The sequence below is a fragment of the Rosa rugosa genome, chromosome 2 (genome assembly GCF_958449725.1).
Source record: "Rosa rugosa chromosome 2, drRosRugo1.1, whole genome shotgun sequence".
In the NCBI taxonomy this organism is placed as follows: domain Eukaryota; kingdom Viridiplantae; phylum Streptophyta; class Magnoliopsida; order Rosales; family Rosaceae; genus Rosa; species Rosa rugosa.
In genome coordinates this window covers 45673780-45696809 of record NC_084821.1, presented here as the reverse complement: position 1 = coordinate 45696809, position 23030 = coordinate 45673780, and the positions used below count along the sequence as shown (strand labels likewise).

Sequence of the window (23030 nt, the reverse complement as noted above, 5' to 3'; positions counted from 1 at the left end):
ATTGCAGCAGAAATATTATTATTTTCATTAAGACAACTATTGCAATATCCAAATGCGAAGTGCTGACACTAAACTGGTATTACATAACAACTAATCTAACTAGGTACTCACAAAGAAAGTTGTCTTGCTCAAGAGCTCATGTTTCACAAATGGAAAGAGAATTACCGCAGCAAAAGCAAAAAATGGAATCTCATCGTACAAACTCACTTCAAGAAGAAATATTTAAGGAAGTGCACCAAGATAAATATGATTGTGAGCAAATAATTGACTTGAAGAAGATCAATCACATAGAACACAACCGTCGTAAACATACCTTTGGTAAACCATTGATCCGATCATTAAATTATAGTAGTAACTTAACTCTCCAATACAACTATCTTTCTTTTCGTCTGCGTCTTCAGGTGGCGGAGAAATCTTAACCATTTTTCTCAAGAAAACAAGGCTCACTGATTGATTAATTGAAGAAGGTGATATATATACAGGACTAGTATGCAGACATATCAAATGGCCGCTCTTCAGCGGTATTTATGGTTGAAATAGAGGGTTCTCGAATATGGTCTATTTATAAAAAGATTGGCGGTTTACAAAACCGCGGTGTAATTTTGGAAAACAATGGGCGGTTTTGAAGCTTCGCGTTTTAGCTTAGTTTAATAGTTAAATGATAGCCATAAGCAAAAGCTAAGCTAGGTGCCAACTAGCATTTAGTCTAGTAAATATGGCATTTCTTTCCAACATAATATTAGTAAAGGTTTCAAAAGTTCGAATTGCTCATCCAAAATAAAAAACAGAGAGATAAATAAAAACTGAGATATTTTATTATAGCTTTTCAATATAGCAATAAATTATAGTACAAAAAATGGTATCAAATGGTTTTTTTTTTGTACATTTTACTTTTGTATATAAAAAAACACCTTTTTTCTTAATACCTTTTGATTAGATAATTTTTTTCTCATTTTTTGTAAGCTTTGTTTTTTTTTTTTAATGTTAGTTTCAGTATTTCTAAGTTCAGTAAGGTGGCTCACTCGATTGCTAAGTTCATTGTCCGGAATAGTGGATGTCATTTTTGGTTATGAGGAAGGGCCTTCTTGGCTCATGGATTGTATTGATAAAAATTTATCTGTCATCTCTAGCTCATGGGGTTTAGACACTACGTCCCCCCCCCCCCCCCCCCCAATGTATTATTCTTTAGTTAATAATATGAGCATGGGGCTGAGCGTTCCAAACCCCATTTCAACCAAAAAAAAATTTCTTTTTTTTTTCCTTCGGATATTAATTTTAATTGAACATGGGGCATCTAGGTTGTTGGTTTATAAATTTCTTTCCTGATTTTTATCAGCAATGACCATAAATATATATGGATTAAAGAACTCTCGGGAATCTGAAGGGAGTTATCCTCAGGGCTCAGGCATAGTTTCAAACTTCCAATAAAGACTATGGAGAATATCACAAATGGTCATTCAACTTTTACATGTTTGACACTTGGTCACTCACTTTTTAAATATATCACTTGGGTCACTCAACTTTAACTATGTTATTTACTTTAGTCACTTCGTTAATTTTTTTATTAAAAAAAAAAATTATTTTCTACAATATCAAGGATATTTCCGACCAACCAATTGTGAAAAACTGATAAATTTGAATTGGAATGGATAGGAGAAGTGATTAAAGTGAGACAAAATGCCCTTTTGGTGGCTAAAGTGATTGACAGAGTAATAGTTGAGTGACCAAAGTGATATATTTGAAAATTGAGTAACCAAAGTGTCGAATGAGTCATAGTTGAGTAACCATTTGTGAAATTCTCCCTAAAGACTAACCACCCTGAACCGTAGTCTTCGGTGTTAAGCTCAAAAACCGCGTGCAGAAGCTGTTTATTAAAGAGTTCACGATTTGAAGGAGGGAGCCAAAACCGCAGGGAAGGCGACAATGAGGGAGAGACGGATCGGGAACCACGTTGCTTCATGCATGTAAGAGATGAAGAACACTTAGCTAGCTGGCTCAACTTGTTCTTGAATGCTCATGCAAATGGGACAAACCCAGAGTAAAACGGATGCTCTATGCTGAGTTGGGTATTGCAAATATCCGGAGAATTTTTAACTGCTTTTGTTTTTGCATCAGAGAAAAAGGCTGAGCCAAAATTAGGTTCCCTAGGTGGTTTTGTTTTGCTAAGTAGCCGTTACAGCTTTGAAATAGGGTTGCTCACTGTGTCTTTGTATAAAATAAGCATATTTTTTCTTTTTTTTTGTTGTCTGAAATAAATAAGCATATCTTGTTGTATAAACACGAGGTGATATAGAGAACTCTCTTCGGGCCTTGCACTTTTCGCATGGGTTTGAAAACCCGACCAGTCTAAACAAGTATAAATTTATTTGGGCCCTCAATGAAGAAGCAAAACCATATTCTCTTTAATTTGAACATTAACATGCTGACAATATCCCAAGATTCATTTCGCCCTATATGTCGTCCAAATCTCGACACTCCCTTGTCCATGTGCCCCTTAAAACCAATTTAGAGTATTAAAATTGAGACGAATGCAACTTCTGAAGATAAAAACTATAGCCGCTTTTGTATAAATGGAAATGAACTGCGGCCGATTCTCACTAATACTATACTAAGTCAAATCTGCCACTTTTTTCTTTCTTTTTTTGGTTTGGGAGGGGAACAAAGCAAATCTGCTACATTTTACATGTCAATCATACGGGATCTAGTTGATTAGTAAAAAGTAAAACCACAACCACATTTTGAACACAAAGGAGTGGAAAAAATCAGCAAGAAATGATAGACAAATGTGAAAATCAGAATACCTTTCCCCATTGAAGATCCTAAGAGCGATCCATTCATAGCAATAACTATGCAAATCCAAAATCAATCAATAGCAAATCTTTGTTTTCTTGGGTAAAGATTTCATTCATTTAATTTATTAATTGAAAATATGTGGTACTTATGTAAAGTACATAATGCATGCATGCCAGGAAGGAGCTACAACCAAGTAAACTAGATCATCTTTACATCCCAAAATGGCCGACTAGAGTTTGTTCAGCAACACTCTTTCTTCACCTCATTTTAACCCTCGCCTTGGTCGGTTATATTGCCTCGGCCAAGAGAAATGGTCTAGCTTGAAGCTCATCCCCAGAGACTCGTCAATCTTCATACTCACTGATTTATCCCGGAAATCTCACCAAAACCAACAGAATTCAAAAAATGGTTGAACTCTCCAAGATTGATTAAAGTTAACTACTTAGAGTCATTGTACTGAAAACATTCACCTTCCTGTGTATAAGCATAGCCACTTCTACCCCGTACAGGTTGTTTGAGCCCAAAAGTAATTTTGGCAATATCCTTCAGTGGATCTAGCGCAGCGGGCCGACACCTGCGGCCCAAAAATAAACATACTTGGTTTTGGGTTACAACTCCGCCTATTCCGGAATCCATGAGGAGAGCGAAGTCCTATTGGAATCAAGTAATAGAGATTGACTAGGAAACTCCAGTCAATAATCCTTCTACGACAAGGAATGGTCGAAACCCTAGGTATATATACCAGGTTTCAAGGACAGATTAAGGACCTCTCTCATATCAATCAATCCTAGCGATTACAAAGCCTCCCAGGAGCAAACCTTCAACCTCGTTGAACCCCGGTGACCGCGATACAGTCCCAGTCTCCCAGCGAGCCGACTGCTAGCATCACCAGATCAACCCGGCGACCGTACTTCCAGTCCCAGTCTCCCAGCGAGCCGACTGTAAGCGCAACCGCCATTGTTACTTCCAGCGAAGCAAGGGTAACGCCCTCGCACCCAGCGAAGCTAGAGTCACGCTTTAGCGCAACCCCGTGCTTCTCCCAACTTCCCAATGATTGCTCTGCTTAGTCTACAACACTAAGTATCGATTTGGTGAACGCAAGAGACCACAACCAAAGCCCTTACCCAGTAAGGCAAGAAGTCCTTCTCCGGAAGGCTAGAGAAGAACCCCGTGACGAGGTTGGTGCTCTCCTCGTCCACGGTCGCTTGAAGAAGAAGTCAGGTCAAGGGACTACCCCGACGACTGCACCCCACGGTGCTGGCACGCCTGCGCAATCACACACTCAAAAGAGACAGTTTGCAAGCCAACTGGTTTTGGAGCCAAACACAGGTATATGATTATCTTGGTAACCCTAGCTCACACTTCACAAACATTACTTGTGGACACCGGTAGCGGGCTAGCGGCCTTACTTGGAGTATTGGACGCAATGCAAGCCTTGCATAAACTGTTTCAACCAAACTGATCCCATTTTCACACCAACTTCTTACCTCTACCTACAAAAAGCTTCCTCCGAAACACCCACTTAGCCGTGTATATAAATGTGCTGGCGGAGAATGTACCTGCAATCGAAGGTACATTGGCGGGTCTGCCGTCACGAAAGGCATTGCCTCTTTAGAAACGTTTTCACTTCCATCCAAGACTGGAAGTCCTCAGTCCATTCCAAACTTAGTCTTTGGGTGCTCAAATGACAACCATGCATGCCAAAACATTCCTTTCAAAGACACTGCAGGGCTGCAGGCTCCATTTCAGGGGTCTTGGGTTTTAATTTGACTCCAATATTCATTTGCAAGTCAAATGGGGAATGTCATTCACGGCCGCTTTTCTTGCTACTTCACTTATAGTGACACTCCAATTAATGTGCTAAATTTTGGAGAAGACACTATTATACACAATCCTCACATAACTCAATTGGTACCAATAATATCCCAATATACCGCAACTTTACTATTTTATTTTGGTTGATATTAATGTTGCAGGACGCCGCTTAGGGTTTCCACCACTGGGTCTTTTCTCTTAGACGAGAAGGTACGGGAGGAACCATCATAGACAGTGGATCAATGCTCACCTTTCTTCATCAAGTGCCTTACCGAAAGGTGATAACAGAATTCATCAACTACTACCTTCGTCTTGGCTTTCAGAGAATCAACTCAACTGGAACATTAATATTAGAGCTTTGCTATATGGACAGAAGCCCAGCTTTGAACAATATGCAGGGATGACATTTCATTTTAAAGGTGCTGATTTCGAATTATGTACAGCCAAAATATGTGTATTTTTCTGACAATCGGCCTAGCGCCAGGTACTTTTGCGTGACATTGATGCCAAGCACTATGAAGACCATAATTGGATCATGGCAGCAACAAAATTAATACACTGTTTGTTGTGATCGTAGTTCGAAACTGTTCCAGTTTGCTTCTGAGGAGTGTACTGCTAGCTGAGATCAGGAGATTTATTTGTTTTTTCTTCTTCTGAGCATTATGAAAACCGTGATCGGATAATGCTTGCAGCCTTGCAGAAACAAAACTTACAGAGAACAATAAAAGATCTCATTCATATTTATCGAACTAGCTAGTTCATACATTAATAGTTGATTACTAAAAGGGTCAAAAAGAAGGGATTTTTCCATTCAAACATAAAAAAAAAATATGCATAACAACGCCATATAATTAAGAGTGCGTTGAGCCTTAGACTTAAAAAGGATCGACTATCGATCCGGTAAGCCTATGGCAGCTTCTTCGTTGCGGATCTGAAGTACGTTGGACTTTGAAAGATCTTACAGTGTTGGAGTGCGGGACAGTTACTGGGGTATAGAATCTGCCAAAGATGAGAATAATAACCAGCAAGCAAATAATGATCAAATTGTTAAGAGTATAGGGTCAAAGTCACGGTCAATATAGATGGTCAATATCAAGTTAGTATAAATAGGGGCTTATCCTTTACTGTGAGAGTGTTAGTCATCTTTGTAAAAAAAAAAACTACATTGAAGAAATATCAGTTTTCCCTTTCTCTCTCGTTGTTCTTCTTCTTCTTCATTCTCAGTAGTCTCCATAGCTTTTCTTCTAGATTTCTTCATCTTTCGTCAACCTTACCATGAATTTGAACATGGTATCAAAGCGAAACCAAGAGCCACAGGGAACTTTAGCAATGTCATAGTCTGTCAAATCTGTGAGAAACCAGGCCATGGTGCATGGAAGTGCTTTCAAAGAAATTCCCAACAACAACAAGGCACATCAAGTTCTTCAATGGTATGCAAAATCTGTCACAAACATGTTCACTGCGCCTACACATGCAAAATCAGGAAATCTGTTAAATTGGAGGAGAAGAACTTCGAAGTGGAGAAGAAACAGTTACTTGCTAATAAAGAGGTTTTAGCTAGGCTTTTGGCTGAAATGGAGAAGATAAAGGCTAATAATGAAGATAAGCTACGGAAGATCAGTGAGGAGAGTGATATAATGAAAGTAGGTGAAGAAGAGAGGTCACAATGTCAGCGGTTGCTGTCATATTTGAAACTGGACACTGACAAGTACATGCAACAGAAAGAATTGCTTCTAAAGGAAGTTGGAGATTTGAAGCAACAAAAGGAGCTTTTTGAGAAAAAGTGGGAAGAGCTGGATGAAAAAAGTGTAAGACCTTATTGAACTAGACATCAACACTTTCTGCAAATTGACATTGTGAGGAGTTTTAGAGTTTCAGTTTGTAACATCAGAGTATTTAATAAAGCTTGTAATCGAAAATAGTTTTATTAATGCAATCTGTTTTTGAATTTGAATTCAAACATGTATGGTTATTTAGATTAATCCATTCAGATAAACATAAGGAAGTTATAAGGCAGTTGCTTAATGGAAGGAACTGCCACAACAGTTTTTCTGATATAAGGAGGATTACAACGTCCTCATTTGATCCCTGCTAGAACACCAAACCTAAAACAAAATTGTCCCATTAACAATCTGAGATTGAGGGTGCATCTAGGAGAAGCATCAATGGATTCTGGAACTACATCCTGTTAGTATCATATACTTTTATCAGTTTTGTTTTCTAGATATAATGTTCAATATGCAGCAGATTCTTGATTCATGTTGTTCTAGAATTACAATCTTATAATTGGCATAGCCTTGTTAATTATCTAGTATGACGATGAACTTAGAATCAATCATAATTCATAATCATATATACACTATGCCAAAAAGGCCTTCAGACGACACACTTCAGACGACATAAGTATTGTTTTATGTCGTCTGAGTTTTTCAGACGACATAATTTTTTTTTCTGTTGTCTGAATATAGAGTAAAACCATACTGGTTTAATTTGGAAAAATGGTGAGCATTCAGACAACACTTTTTTGTTGTTGTAGAATATGGTGATTTCCTATCTCAAATTTGGAGGGATATCCAAAAGTTGATTAAGTACTTTTCCCTCTCAAATAGCCAAGCCCTAGTTGACTGGAAAATGTTGCAACATTCAGACAACATTTAAATGTTGTCCAAGTGTGAAGCTTGTTTGAAATTTTTCGAAGTTATTTTGACTTGTGCTTTTTGATATAGAGATAGACCTCGACACAATTAGTTCACTCGTCCTTCAACTCTCTCAGCTCGACCTAGTTAGAACCCGCGAAAACGAAAAACTCAAACACCAGCCTCTCTCCTTCTCTCTCAACTCTCTCAGATCTCGATTCTCACTCTCTCCTTCATCTTCTCACTCTCTGGATTCTTATTCTTTGTCTCTCCTTCTTCTTCTTAGTCTCTACTTCATCTTTTGCATCTGGATTAATGGAGCTCTCCAGCAACAAGTAGAGCTATTTTCGATTCAGTTATTGGTAAGCAATTTAGGGTTTCAATTGTTTTTTAGTTTAGTTAATTTTCGACTGGGTTCAATCTTCGATAGATTTTAGGGTTTTATCTGCAGATTTTGGGTTTGCTTATTATCCAAAATTTTGATTTTAGGGTTTGATTTTGATTAGCTTTTTCTTCTATTTGGGGATGGGGTGATTGAAATGGATATAGCTATATTGGGGTTTTGTCTTGGGGGTTTGTCTTCGATTTAGTGCTGTGGTTTTCCTTCGATTGAAATGGATTTATGTGTTGGGGTTTTGTTTTCCATGTTGTTTGACAAGAACTCCTTCTTCTTTCAATTAAAACTGATTTGGGTTTTGGGGTTTTGAGTTTGGATAATTGTTCTTCTGTTTTGTAACATGTTTCTTCTGTTTTGTTGGCCTTGATAGGGAAACACAATCAACAGACTGATATTGGTATGTTTCTTTCACCTGATGATACATTAATCTGCTTAGAGACTAATCCAGGATCTAAATGGGCAAGTTTTGTATTAAAGAAGATATTTGTTTGTCTAAACGATTATGGAATTTCCAATCTGGACCTTAACTTTACCAGTTTTAGTAGACATAGATTAGGCTATGCAGCTATTCATCTCCTTTCATATAATTTACATGCTTTCCTAACTTACAAGACACAAGAACTATTTTTGGGTACAATCAGGCAAAAGTTATTGATCAGTTCTAACTTTAATACATCTGTTACTTGGATAAAAGGAAAACAGTATGAAATCTATGTCTTTGTGCAAGACTTTCCTCTCTTTTAGAAATGTAACTTTCACACATGGTCTTCGCAGGGAATCAACTTGCAATTGGCAAGGAAACATGAAGACGACTTGGTGTGATATCCCGTACCCGATTTTGGAGCCTATTTGATTTTCTATCTATGAGTTAGACCTTTTTATATGCTTAATTCTTATTCTTTTCTTCCCACAGTTAGTTCTGTTATATATATATATATATATATATATATATATATATATATATAGTTATTAGATAATGGTTTTAGTTTATCACTTTTGTTCTATTGCTTTCTTTTCAATTTGGGAAGATAAGAATGCTGGTTGCCGACTAAAGTGAGGCAAGGAGACGGGAAAGAAAAAAAAAAAGAAACAGGGAGAAGAAGGGAAGAATGAAAAGAAGAAGAAGAAGAAGGGGTGTAACGCCCCAAGCTGCACCTCACCAGCTTAAGCACGTCACAGTGCCGCGAGTCTCTAAAACGTAAACCGAACGCTCGATTTACATCCTAGAGAACCGCTAGGCATTTTGCTTGAAAACTTTTTGTAAAAAAATACAGCGGAAGCTACAAATATTTTTGAGGTGAAAAACTTGAGTTGTTGAAGTCTATTTCATTCGTCCAAAACTTGAATGAATGTTCACACGAAGGATACGAACTTTAAGGAATGAGCAAGCTAACTATCAACAACTTTCGGAACACGAAGTTCGAGAAAAAGAATGTAGAACAAAGTCCAAACAATGGTTTACCGGACTTATTCCGCACACCCAGCTCCGTCCGCTTTTGTCCCGTCACCAGTGCACAGTACCTGCATCCAAACTGTTGTAGGGGTGAGCTTTCGTCCTCGCTGCTCAGCAGGAAACTCTACCACGACTAGGTTTGAAAATCAACTCAACTTTGTAATCATTTGGATTTGGGCCCAGTGTAAAAACAAAGCAAATATTTATATATAAGAACGACAAACTTAAATACTCGATGCATGATTAGAAAACTACGTGCGCTTTACCTGATGGCCTGATTCCGTAGAACCAACATCTGACCTTACCAGTCACAGAGCGCCAAACTTAACACACTAGCTACACACACAGAACCGTGTCATCATTGCGATTGCGCACCGTCCGACCGGTGTAGCTAACCCTCCGGAGGTTTAGGGGTGGCTAATCCCCAAGGAAGTCATCGACCACCTTTCCGCTCTCACACACCGCCATCAACAATCTTATATGCACGTTAACTTAAAAACATTTCAAATTTGAACTAACAGTATACTTCCATCATGCATCACGTATATAATTAAATACGGAAAATCACTAGCCAGTAGAGAGTCCCGAGTCCCCTACCTGGATTCCGAAGCTTTACCATTTCACGTTGTTCGGAGATCACGAACCTTCCGTTCCTTGGGTAGCTGGAGTCCTAAGTTCCGACATTTCGATAGTTAATATCGCATTGAATTAATAACTGAAATCTCGACGATTAACAAATCGTACAACCAACTTTTCCTAGTTTGACCAGGAGTTGACCAACTTTGACCAATCGAGACTTGTTCGATAATTGACCCAAATTACCGAACCCTTACTTGAAATTACGATATCGACCAAAAATATATATATTAAGTGCACCCGATTTACTAAGGCCACCCAACATATATAATTTCTTTTCTCTACTTAATAATTTCGTCACATAGTAATTCGATGGAATTTACTATGGACACCCAACATGATTCCATCTTCATACAAGGTGTGCCCAAATTACCAAGGACACCCAAACATAACTTGATCTTTTTCACATTGTCAGAACCAATTCAACTGAACGCATACTTGCATATTTATGCTTTGTCATTTTCACCAGAATAAGAAACATACTACAACATCCATCACCAAAATCATTTAACAACTACAATCTTAGCAAACATGGACAAAACAGCAAGCTCACAACATAGCTTTCGATTTCTTCTGACTAACTACCAATTTACTCTTCTCAAACACAACATCACAGCATGCATGCTACAAGGCAGCCCAGTTTCCAGAAGTGTAAATTCTCAGACCTTCAACAGAACCCAACTCACCTTGTGATCAACTAGATCGAAAAGGAACCTCGAATTGCAGGTGCAGCTGAGCAAGAGATGGAGCCCAGGAATGCCCGAAAAGCCACCGGCGTCGAAGAACACGGCAAGGCCGAGAGCAACCCAGAAACAAAATCGTCAAAAGTTGATTAAATCTAAAAACTGATCATACTGGGATGTAGAGCATGACGAGGAGGTTTGGTTTCATACCACAAGCAGCTCTGTCGGTGGCCCGATTCGCCGGAGTTTGCAGAAATCGCCGGAGGAGACCCAAGGCTTTCCGTCGTCGAATCCCCGCTTGTAGTCGCTGCATGTAAGATCTGGAACCACAGGGACGTAGACAACGCGGAGGCGAAGGGAATGGTGGGTGTGCGACGTCGTGGGGCGGGCGGATGGTGGCGTGACGGTCGGGTTTCTTCTCGGGTCGCGGTGGCGTCTGGGTCGGAGAACTCTAGTTCTCTCTCTCTCGAATTCTCCCGAGTCTTCATACTGTTCCCCATATATATATAGATGTGTCAAAGGGATAATGGACGGCTAGGATCAAGCGGTGGGGAAAATGGATGGCTAAGATTGCTCCACTTGTTTTCTAATTCTCTAATTTATTTTCTAAAATCCCATAACTTCGGAAAATCGCTATAAATAGCTCGGTTATCCGGAAAATTCTCTGAAAATTTCCACGAACTCGTCGTGCCGTAAACTTTACTATCCACCTCCTAAATTGAGGATTTCACTTTATGTACAATTCTGAAAATATTCTCGAGCACTTTGACAATTACCGAGATCGTAAATAAATAACTTGTCGAACGATCTCAATGTAAGCTCGATAAATTTCCCGGGGCTCACAAGGGGGAGTCGGATCGAATAAAAAGAAAGAGAACAGAGAGGAAGGAAGAGAAAAGAAAGAGAAGAGAGGGAGGAGGAGAAAAACAAGGCAATCAGGGAGAAAGAAGAAGAAGAAGGGAAACATATGTATTGTGGTAAGCTTCTATTTAAGGTATAATTTTGTGTATGGAAACTTTTAGAATATTTGCTGGCATAGAAATATCTTGTTTCCAACATGCTATGTTTTGTTATGTTTGGCTCACTTATAGGTAAATACTATAATCTCGAAAACTATATATGATTAAAAAAGTATTTGATGAATTGGTTTAGCAAAGCTGACTGTCTTACATGATTAAAATTCTTCACACTGAATGACTACAGCATCCAATTTGTCTTTTACTTCATCTATATCAACAACTTTTCTAGTATCTACTATGTTTTCAAATGTGAAGACTTCTGCAGGTTTGACTCTTTTATTTGTCTTTTCATGGAAATATAGTGGACTAGTGGGAAATTCTTAACTTTAATATTGCAAGACAAGTTGATTGACATGACTATCATGATTGTTTTAATGATAATAGTCATAGGTTATATATGCGTCTTTGGAATTGGCTTTTGGGAGCCTCTCTTTTTGAGTTCTTTCTCCACACTCTGTCATTCCCTAGTAAGTGGACTAAAACGTACCATACTTTTTCTAACCCTGCCACTTCTTAATTATACTTTACAAAACTCACGAAATTGTGAAATTTGTTATGGTTTCTTGTAAGAGGTTGGATCACTCTTCTAGAGCTATATCCTGGCTTCTCTGTATATCGCGGGTTATATGAGTTTGCTCAGTACTCCTTCAATGGCAATTATATGAGGACTGATGGGATGGGATGCGGTGGGGAGATTTGAGTGACAGAGAGAATGGATGAAAGAGGTCTGGATTATCATGGTTGTCGAGTGGTTTGTGGTGCTTTTTCTTGCATATTACCTAGATTAAGCTGTATCATCATCAGGAAGTGTGAAATATCATTTTATTTTCTTTCAAAGCGGAAAGAAGAAACTGTGGAGTGCTTTGACAGTCCCACTTTCAATGACTTAATTGTGGATTGCAATGTAAAAAGTATTGAACTGTGGAGTGCTTTGGCAGTCCACTTTCAATGACTTAATTGTGGATTGCAATGTAAAAAGTGTTGAAATGTGGAGTGCCAAAATCACTTCCTGTTAGGATTACTATGATTTTTTTTTTCAGCTGAAGCAAATAAGGGGCCTTCCCCTATCAGTGATTGTTATATGATCTGACAATAGTTCATAAGTTTAGAACCCTTTGCATATCTCATGTTGTTTACGTTTATAAATTTTTAGTGGATATTTTCTTGATGCATGTGTTCTGGATAGTTATGAGTTTTCATCTTACTGGAAACATAAATAAAGCTTTCGCTTCCTTTCCAGATGGAGAAAGTCAACAAGTTGCTACTAGAACCGGATACAAGTCATGCAATTATTTGCAACAATCTCAAAAAGGTTTATCCTGGAAGAGATGGAAACCTTGAGAAATTTGCCGTGAGAGGGATGTCTCTTGCTTTGTCTTGAGGGGAGTGCTTTGGTATGCTTGGCCCTAATTTTGCTGGGAAGACCTCTTTTATTAATATGGTGAGTATACTGATTGAACCTTCTCCATTAACTTACAATAAATGAAATGTTCCTTCTGCATATTTTTTTCCCCTGTTTTCTGGTGGAATCAGTATTCATGTCATTACCACTTTACATCTAGCTGGAAACTTCGTATAGAAAATAATGTTATATTGCTCCAATATATAGCAGAAATTTTTATTGGAGATTTATAATTTCAAAATATGAGTGAATAACTTGGGTCACTTTAGCCCGAGATATAGCTATTTACATTTCAATAGGAAGTGTAAGTTGATAGTGCTTCACTCTACTCACTCTGCTTTGGTAGTGCTCTGTCTGCTAAGTTGATATTTCTAGGTTTTGTTCTCCCTTGTGGATGTTGTCCTGTGACTTCTACATTCTTACATGTTATTGCCCTTGTGATTCTTTGGGTTTATGGCATCTCTATATCTTTCAACAGATGATTGGTCTGACAAAGTCAACCTAGCTTTGGCACGGCTTTTGTTCAAGGTCTGGACATCAACACTCGGATGAAATATATACCAGCATGAGAGTTTGTCCATAGCATGAGTAAGCCGTCATACATGCCTGATTTATCAAGAAGGCATAAATTTCCTTTCTGGTCTTTCCCTTTATAAATTTAGAATTTAAATAACTTCTTGAGTTTGGGACATTTTGCAGCCTACTATGGGAAACCCTGACTGGAAGGGAGCATCTGCTTTTTTATGGAAGACTTGAGAACCTCAAAGGTTCTGGATTAAAACAAGTAAGTCATTACATACATTTATTTATTTTGTGCTTGCAGATTAAGCTTATCTGTTTTTCCTTATTTTTTTGTCTGAATTTTGTTTCTCTAGGCAGTGGAAGAATCTTTGAAAAGTGTCAATCTGTTTCATGGTGGGGTTGCAGACAAAAGAGCTGGAAAGTATAGTGGAGGTATGAAGAGAAGGCTTAGCGTCGCAATTTCACTGATAGGTGATCCTAAAGTATATGCTGATCACTTTTTAGCTGCTCTAGCTGTGTGACAAGTTTCCTGGACGTGTAAATTTCTTGATATCCTATTTACTGCATTCATTTGCAAACTCTATGTAGATTGTTTATATGGATGAGCCTAGCACTGGACTCGATCCAGCTTCAAGACATAATCTATACGGGCAAAACAAGATTGTGCGATCATCCTAACAAGTACTCTCTCTCTCTCTCTCTCGTTTTGCCTTTATTAGAAGTGCTTATGTTGTTTACGTGGACTCCACTTGTGCAGATAGCCACAGACAGCGAATAATAAGTTGGATTGATGGCACAGGACAGCTATCAGCTACATTTGACTTCACAACCAAGGGAGTTCTTCAGGTATCATCCATTTTCAATCGGTCTGAGATGTTTGACTCCCAGCTGACTGCTACACCCACATATGCACACATAAAATCTCTCTCTTGAGTGAACATCTACATTTGTTCTTGTTTTGACCATTGGATATGAGTCCTGGCCATTATAACCATTAGTATCCAGTAATTTATGCCAAGTTTCCAAACATTTTTGTTATGAATTTGTTTATTTCTATATAAGAAACTAAAATAGGCAACTATTACATGAAAATATCTTCTCATCTAAGCACATGAGTACCCCAAGTATGCGTGGTCATGTTATATTAGTTCATTTCTACAAGACTGGCATCTTAATTGAGATTTCCTTTTAACATGTTATGTTTGTTTCTCCCCTATTTTGGTGATAATCATGCATGCTTCTGTGTAGGAAGCTGTCAAGGGACAATTATGGAGATTATGTGATCCCCAAGGGAAGCCACCAGGTGTAATATAGTAGTACAGCTAGCTAGTTCCTATATTTAACTTGTGTCTAATAGAAATTCTTCCTTCATTAAGAATGTGGACTTGTTTGCAGATTCAAATTAGTAGATATGGGCCATTTTGAACTGATGCTCATGATTAGGTTTGTGTACATGAGACAATGATGGATTAGTTGAAATTGCAATGAATGCTTTTGGATGTGGATTTTATGGTTTCATGAACGGGTAATTTTAATTTCCAGATGCATGCATACCAATTGTAACAGGAGACTAGTAATATGTGTTATTTCAAATTGCAAGTTACAACAAAGGCACACCGAACGTGTGGTTGCAGCTGCACAAAAACAACACAAAAACCAATAAGAAGTCTATTGTCTTTTTGACAATGGGACAACAGAAAATTGTAGTCTGAAAGGCAAAACAACAACATAAGTTAGTTGAAAGTATTGGCTAAAGTGTATAACAACAACAAATAAGTGTGATTGGACGTGATTACAGACAATATAAAACATGTACTATTAGTAGTCTTTTTTATATTCAGACCACAAATATTTGTCGTCTAAATAATCTCAAACGACAGTAAATTGTCGTCGTAATGAGACTGACATAACAGAAAGAATATGATATCTATTGTCTAAACCATTTCCCAACATCACATATGCATAATTTCAAAATCTTTCACACAACACTTAAATGTCATACAAACCTATCCTAGAACGACACTTAATTGTCCTCTGATGCTATTTACGACCACATATAATTATCGTTTAAAGTAAATTAGCACAACTTTTAATTGTTGTTGTATGAGAGAGTTCCCAAAATGCAAAACTCATCAGACGACAGAACACTTCTGTCGTCTGATGCCCCCAAGAGATGACACCGTACTAGACGACACATTTTTGTGTGTTCAGACGACAGAACAGTTCTGTCGTCTGAAGGCCTTTTTGGCATAGTGTTATATGCAGAAGTTGCATGAACAGTTTATCAAATGTTCTTGCTGCTATAAAGATAAGAGTTGCTATATATGATCAAGTATTTAGATGTTCAGAAATAAATTGCATTATAACAATTGGTATCAGAGCCTACTATGCTCAAATTAAGATTGTTAAGATATTCATGTTTCGGTTCAAGTCTCATGATCACATCTTACATATTGCTGCATAATAGTTTCATGTTCTGGAATCCTTACTGTAATTCAAATTTGTTCGATTAATGCATAAATGGTGCTTATATATGTTCAATTTTTGATTTTCAATTACACTACAAGATTGATAAAATCATCATGCTTTATTTATGATACATATCTGCAAGTTGATTAGATGGTGTATTACAATATTCCTGAATATGTGTTTGACAGAATATAATTTCAGAAATTGCTGCATATATGATCACAACATAGTATGCTGCTAAAGTAGCCATGTATTCATGATTATATGCAAACTGAAGTGTTTTCTGGATCATGATTATGCATATATATATCCTGCCATCAAAATGGTTGTTATATAAATGCATAAACTGATTGATTCATTTATCAACAGAAAACAAAAGACTCACTTATACGTAAAATTAATTTGATTCTAGTTTCCAAAGAAATTAGTATTCAAACATTTGGTCATTTGAGTAGCATATACATGTCATTAGACATTCATATGATATCAGAGAAAAATGTGTCACAAATGACACCAAAATTCTTGAAAATACCATAGTCTGCTGATCAATGTATTTGCACTTCATTAAAATGTTGTTCAAAATTTGAATTAACATTTGGGACATATATTTCTAGTGCATAATTTCAGTTTTACAGCACTAGTATGACTGACTTAGATTGAATTGCATACAGCCATGCATTTTCTTATAAGTATCAATCAGATTCAGTTGCTCAATGAATTGAACTTAAGAAATAGAAAGGTGGTATTGAACTGCATCTAAGAATCCAAGATTTTGATCATATGTTGAGGGAGGAACCACCTGCAAATTATTAATTGTAAATAAAGCAGATGCAAGAGTCTAACATGGAGAGGATGCGTCGAGAAGGAATAGGCAATGATGATGAGATACGGACAACGAAGTTGAGGGAACTCAGGCTTTGGGCATCTTACAGAGGGCATACACTTACTCGAACTGTAAAGGGGATGATATATTATTTTTGAGCTCTTAAGATGTTGGTTTTCTGGATTCTGCATTAGAGATGGACATTCGGGAAGGTTCACAAGAAATTGGTTCTATGATGCGAGACATTGGTTTGGACGGTTTGACCTCGGAGAGGTCACCTTCTTCCAGGAGTTTAAGTAGAACAAGCAGTTGTGTGAACTCATTGTACAAAGGTCATGAAGTTGGAACTGCTTTGATGAAATATATATATATATATATATATATATATATATGATTGCATGCCAGATATATGGAAAACAAAAGGCAAAGAAAGATCTCCATGCTGATGAAATTTTATATCTGATGAAAACTAAGGAAGCACTTCGAACTGCCTGTATTGATGAGGTTTCAACTGGCACGAATGAGAAGGAATATTATTCTGTTCTTGTCAAGTATGATAATTAATTAGAGAAAGTAGTTGAATTCTATTGCATTAAGTTGCCTAGTCCCTTAAAGCTCGGAGAGGGAAAACCAGAGAATCAAAATCATGATATTATGTTCAATCCTGTTGATATGAACCAAGACAATAACTTTGAGGAGGCATGCAAAATGCGGAATCTATTGGAAGAATACAGGCACTATCATGGTATCCGGAAGCTTACGATCTTGGGAGTTAGGGAGCATGTCTTTACTGGTTCTGTTTCACACTTGCTTGGTTTATGTCAGGTCAGGAAACAAGTTGTCATCTTAGGACAGCAGGTGTTGGTAAATCCTTTGCAAGTTCGAATGCATTATGGTCATCCAGATGTCTTTGATTGATTTTGGTTCTTGAATTGAGGTGGCATCAGTAAAACTTTCAGGGTGATTAACATCAGTGAAGACATTTTTGCTGGCTTTAATTGTACTTATTTGCATGGAGGCAACGTCACCCACCATGAATACATCCAATAGTTGGACTATCTCAATTAGTGCATATTTTATTGAACATTCAGAAAAGTCAAAATTTTCAAATTCTGCAGTTCAGAAAGAGGGATAAGAATTTTTAGAACTCATAGAGCAACTTGTTATAATGAGATGTTCGACCAAAGTGAAATAGAAGAAAGAAAAAAAAAAAAGGTTCAAGAGCAGAACATACAAACCAGAGTTTAGAAGAAATGGAAACATTGGAGTGAGAAAGGTTAGGGTATCCAGGATTATATATTTGTAATATGTGGTAACACAAATGTTGTATTTTGGTCCACAGTTTGGCAGGTTTGAAAGAACAATAAATTAAATGAGTTTTACAGAACTGAGTGTTGAGAATATTATGTAATTAGTTGAGAATATTATGTAATTAAGAACAGATTTCTTGTATCTTTATTTGTATCCCTAGATTATAGGGTTTCCTTGTTGATCAAGGTTGTATATCTGTATATATTGGTGATTATCAATAGAAGAAATAACCATTCAGTCACAATTATAATTCTTTTATGGTATCAGAGCAGGCAACGTCCTGACTCTTCTTTCTTCTGCAAATTCTTTTGCAGCCTTTATCCTTCTTCGTTTTCCCTAACCCTCCATGGCTGGAGACGATATATTTTCTGAAACTCCCAATGGTGGCAGCGGCACCAGCGGCACCTCCTCTGATGAATCTGCAAATCCGCTTTTCCTCCATCATTCAGACCATCCCGGTCTCATCCTTGTCTCCAAGAAATTGACAGGAGACAATTACAACTCATGGTGTCGTGCCATGAGGATCTCCTTGAGTGCGAAGAATAAGACCGGATTCATCACCGGTGCAATCAAAGAACCATCTGCAATCAAGAAACCAGAGGAGCATGCTCTATGGCAGCGATGCAACGACATGGTCTTGTCCTGGATTCTCAATTCTCTTGAACCAGACCTTGCTGACTCGGTTCTCTCCTGCACAACACCTCATGCAATTTGGGAGGACCTTAGGGATCGCTTTGCCTTGGGAAACGCCCCACGTATCTTCCAGGTTCAAAGAGACATCTACAAGATTGAACAAGGCCAATTGTCAATCGCTGCTTATTATACCAAGTTGAAAGCACTTTGGGATGAACTTGCCTCATACAATACAGTGGAGAATTGCACTTGTCGGGCACAGAATGACCGCACCAAACTCATGCAATTCCTTATGGGCTTGAATGAATCGTATGCAGGTACTCGTGGTCAAATTTTACTAATGAATCCATTACCTTCTGTGAGACAGGCCTATGCTTCAGTAACTCAGGAAGAGAAGCAGCGAGAACTTGGCGTTGCTGCCCTTGCTCCATCCAATGCAGCAGCAATGGCCATTCGTAACTATCCCAGGCCAGGATTGATACCTCGTCGCAATCCTGGCAATCAAGGCAGCAGTTCTCGCAATCGCACTCCAGTTCAATGCACCTATTGTGACAAATTTTATCATATTGAGGAGACTTGTCACAGGAAACATGGCTTTCCACCTGGTCATCGGCTCTATAAACGCTATCCACAACAAGGAAATCGACCTCCACCACACAATGATGCCTCTGCTAATCATGTTGATTGCACACCTTCATTTAAGGAGCTGCAAGCCACACTTCCCAACCTGACTGAAGATCAATACACTCAGGTTATTGCTGCATTGAATCCGAAGCCGCCAACTCCTCAGGCTAATGCCGCTTCTGCTACAGAGTTTGCTTCAGGTTTGTCTTTGGTGGATCCTAATCGATGGATAATCGATAGTGGAGCAACTCACCACATTATTAATGCACCACATCTTTTTACTAGCCACAAGAATGCATCTTTTCCTTCTGTTTCTTTGCCTAGTGGAGCCAAGGCCAACATCACTATGAAAGGGTCAATTACCATTAATAATGCAGTTTTGCGGGATGTGCTTTGTGTTCCCTCATTCGATGTCAATTTGATGTCTGTTGGACGCACTATAGATGATTTGCACTGTTCAGTAACTTTTTTCCCTTCTTGGTGTATTTTGCAGGATTTGGCTACGAGGATGATGATTGGTGTGGGTAAGCGACGTGGAAATTTATACTATCTTGTGGCGTTGTCTTCCTCCATTCCTACCACACATCCCTTTGCCGGTCACATCACCATACCATCTGATCTCTGGCATCGCCGCTTGGGACACCCCTCTCCTGCTCGTTTACAATTTCTAGCCAAGAATTCTCTTTCTTTTGATTTTGATTCTAGTCATCAATGTGCGGTTTGTCCTTTAGCTAAACAGACCCGCCAACCTTTTCCTTCTAGTTCAATAAAAACTTCTCGATGTTTTTCCCTTATTCATTGTGATATTTGGGGACGTCATAAGACTCCTTCTCTTAATGGTGCTCATTATTTTTTGACTATAGTAGATGATTTTTCTCGTTTTACATGGGTTTTTCTCATGCGTCACAAAAGTGAGACGCAGCATTTACTTCGACATTTTTTTGCCTATGTTAAAACTCAATTTAATACCCATGTTCAGCAATTTCGTTCCGATAATGGTGCTGAATTTCTTTCTTTACGCAACTTCTTTCAAGATCAAGGAGTCATTTTTCAGCATTCTTGCGTTTACACACCTCAACAAAATGGTGTTGTTGAGCGCAAGCACCGACACCTCCTAGAAGTTGCTCGAGCTCTTCGTTTTCAATCTCATTTACCTCTTCAATTTTGGGGTGAATGTCTTCTCACCGCTGCCTACACCATTAATAGGCTGCCCACTCTTTTACTTCACAAGAAAACTCCTTTTGAGGTACTTTATAATAAACCTCCTGATTATTCTCGAATGCGTGTTTTTGGATGTGTAGCTTTTGCTACTTCTGTCAATCCTTCATCAAAATTTTCTCCACGTGCTCATAAATGTATTTTCCTTGGATATCCGATTGGTCAGAAAGCATATAAGTTATATAATCTTGAAACCAAAAAGATTTTTACAAATCGTGATGTTATTTTTTTGGAGGATACTTTCCCTTTTCAATCCTCTTCTCAAGGGCTTTCGTCATCTTCTCCTCCTTCCTTGTCGCTTCCTGTTCCTATCCTTGACAACACCATCTCAAATCAACCACCTCCAGCTCCTCCCTCTTCATCTCTCGCACCTGCGTCGCCCAGGATTGATACCTCGTCGCAATCCCAGCCCCGGATTGATACCTCGTCGCAATCCCAGCCCAGGATTGATCCCTCGTTACAATCCTCCAGCTCCCCTCCTTCCTCTCCTCTTTTGTTCGACACGGATACTTCTGTCCTCAATCCTATTGACCAACCTGTTGTTCCCATTGAACAACCTGCCATTGAACCTCCTCCTTTGGCCGACCAAGATCCTATCCTTGCTCCGCGACGCTCACAACGCCCACATGTTCCTAATGTCCGTCTCAAGGACTACGTCTGCTCGCAAGTGATTTTGCCTCCACACACTTTGTCATCTCCTCCGCCGAATCCTCTCAAAGGTACACGCTATCCTCTCTGCAATTTCATCTCTTATCAGCGTTATTCACCGCTGCACCTATCCTATGTTGCTGCTATTAGTAGGGATGAGGAGCCTACTTCTTATGCTCAAGCTGCTTCTGATCCTAAATGGCAAACCGCCATGGATGCCGAGCTTGCCGCTCTTGTTGCCAATAATACTTGGACTCTTGTTCCTCTTCCTCCTGGCCAACGCCCTATTGCATGTAAGTGGGTATACCGGATTAAACGTAAGGCAGATGGTTCTATTGAGCGTTATAAAGCTCGTCTGGTTGCCAAGGGTTTTACACAGGCTGCAGGCATCGATTACCATGATACCTTTTCCCCCACTGCAAAGATGATTACTGTCCGTTGTGTTCTTGCTCTTGCAGCCTGTCAAGCCTGGTCCCTTCATCAACTTGACGTTAATAATGCCTTTCTTAATGGGGATCTCCATGAAGAACTGTATATGTCACCTCCTCCTGGTCTTCGGCGACAGGGGGAGAATTATGTTTGTCGCCTCAACAAGTCCTTGTATGGTTTGAAACAGGCATCACGGCAATGGTTTGCTAAATTCACTGAGACGATACTTTCTGCTGGTTTCACTCAATCAAAGGCTGACTATTCCCTCTTCATTCAGAAGGTTGGTAATTCCCTTACGGTATTGTTGATTTATGTTGATGATATTCTCATCACTGGGAATAATCTGGACTCTATTAAGGCTCTTAAACAGTTTCTACATACCCGTTTTAGAATTAAAGACTTGGGTGATCTTAAGTATTTCCTTGGGATTGAAATTGCTCGTTCAGGAAAAGGTATATATTTGTCCCAAAGGAAGTATGCATTGGAAATCATCAAGGATACCGGTTTTTTGGGTGCCAAACCTGTTGAGTTTCCAATGGAAGAAACAAAATTGTCAAATAAGGGAGACTTGCTTAAGGATCCGGCAGCATATAGGCTTTTGGTTGGCCGCCTCATATATCTCACCATCACCAGACCTGACATTACCTATTCAGTTCATGTTTTAAGCAGATTTATGCATGAGCCACGTTTACATCATATGGCTGCAGCACTTCGGGTTGTCAGGTATTTAAAGTCATGTCCTGGTCAAGGCCTTCTTTTGCATAGTGAAAACGATTTAAGTTTGAGAGCTTTTTGTGATTCTGATTGGGCGGGTTGTCCCATTACTCGCCGTTCTACCACTGGCTATTGCGTGTTCCTGGGAAAATCTCTTATTTCATGGCGCACCAAAAGGCAGAAAACAGTCTCTTTATCAAGTGCTGAAGCTGAATATAGAGCTATGGCAGGTACATGCTGTGAGCTTACTTGGTTGCAAAACTTGTTTCCTGATTTGCACATACCTATTGCCAAACCTGCCATGTTATATTGTGATAATCAAGCAGCTTTACACATTGCTGCAAATCCAGTTTTTCATGAAAGAACTCGTCACATTGAGATGGACTGTCACTTCATTCGTGACAAGATAGTTGATGGGTCCGTTCGCACTAGATTCGTTGGAACCTTGCAGCAATTGGCAGACATTTTCACAAAAGCGTTGGGCAAAGAAAGGTTTAAGAATTTGTTGCACAAGTTGGGAGTTCTTGACATCCACTCTCCAACTTGAGGGGGAGTGTTGAGAATATTATGTAATTAGTTGAGAATATTATGTAATTAAGAACAGATTTCTTGTATCTTTATTTGTATCCCTAGATTATAGGGTTTCCTTGTTGATCAAGGTTGTATATCTGTATATATTGGTGATTATCAATAGAAGAAATAACCATTCAGTCACAATTATAATTCTTTTTGAGTAAAGCAACTGGCAGCCTTCAAAATATATCAATGTCTTCACCAGTTTCTTTTGGCCAGTAGAACCAAGATC

General features: G+C 38.6%; 2 protein-coding genes, 2 long non-coding RNA genes, 1 other non-coding gene and 1 pseudogene across 5 annotated transcripts; 4 read left to right on the top strand and 2 right to left on the bottom strand.

Moving 5' to 3' along the window:
• Window positions 1-9013: 9013 nt before the first annotated feature.
• LOC133733337 (uncharacterized) lies at window positions 9014-9682 on the bottom strand. Its single transcript, XR_009857642.1, has 2 exons — window positions 9361-9682; window positions 9014-9173 (listed from the first exon to the last, which is right to left on the bottom strand). It is a non-coding gene; the product is annotated as an uncharacterized LOC133733337 (long non-coding RNA).
• A 416-nt stretch (window positions 9683-10098) lies between these two features.
• Window positions 10099-11000, bottom strand: LOC133733336 (uncharacterized). Its single transcript, XR_009857641.1, has 2 exons — window positions 10624-11000; window positions 10099-10462 (listed from the first exon to the last, which is right to left on the bottom strand). It is a non-coding gene; the product is annotated as an uncharacterized LOC133733336 (long non-coding RNA).
• Window positions 11001-11470: 470 nt separating this feature from the next.
• Window positions 11471-14805, top strand: LOC133734815 (ABC transporter A family member 7-like; annotated as a pseudogene).
• A 1972-nt stretch (window positions 14806-16777) lies between these two features.
• Window positions 16778-16856, top strand: LOC133734918 (small nucleolar RNA J33). Its single transcript, XR_009858663.1, has one exon. It is a non-coding gene; the product is annotated as a small nucleolar RNA J33 (small nucleolar RNA).
• Window positions 16857-18305: 1449 nt separating this feature from the next.
• On the top strand, window positions 18306-18933 carry LOC133730851 (uncharacterized). Its single transcript, XM_062158364.1, has 2 exons — window positions 18306-18827; window positions 18910-18933. Exons 1-2 carry the CDS (start codon window positions 18306-18308, stop codon window positions 18931-18933), a joined length of 546 nt encoding a protein of 181 aa, XP_062014348.1.
• Window positions 18905-20602, top strand: LOC133728395 (uncharacterized). Its single transcript, XM_062155810.1, has 2 exons — window positions 18905-19416; window positions 19710-20602. The coding sequence occupies exons 1-2, from the start codon at window positions 18933-18935 to the stop codon at window positions 19742-19744; spliced, it is 519 nt and encodes a 172-aa protein (XP_062011794.1). The 5' UTR covers window positions 18905-18932; the 3' UTR covers window positions 19745-20602.
• The last annotated feature ends 2428 nt before the right edge of the window (window positions 20603-23030 follow it).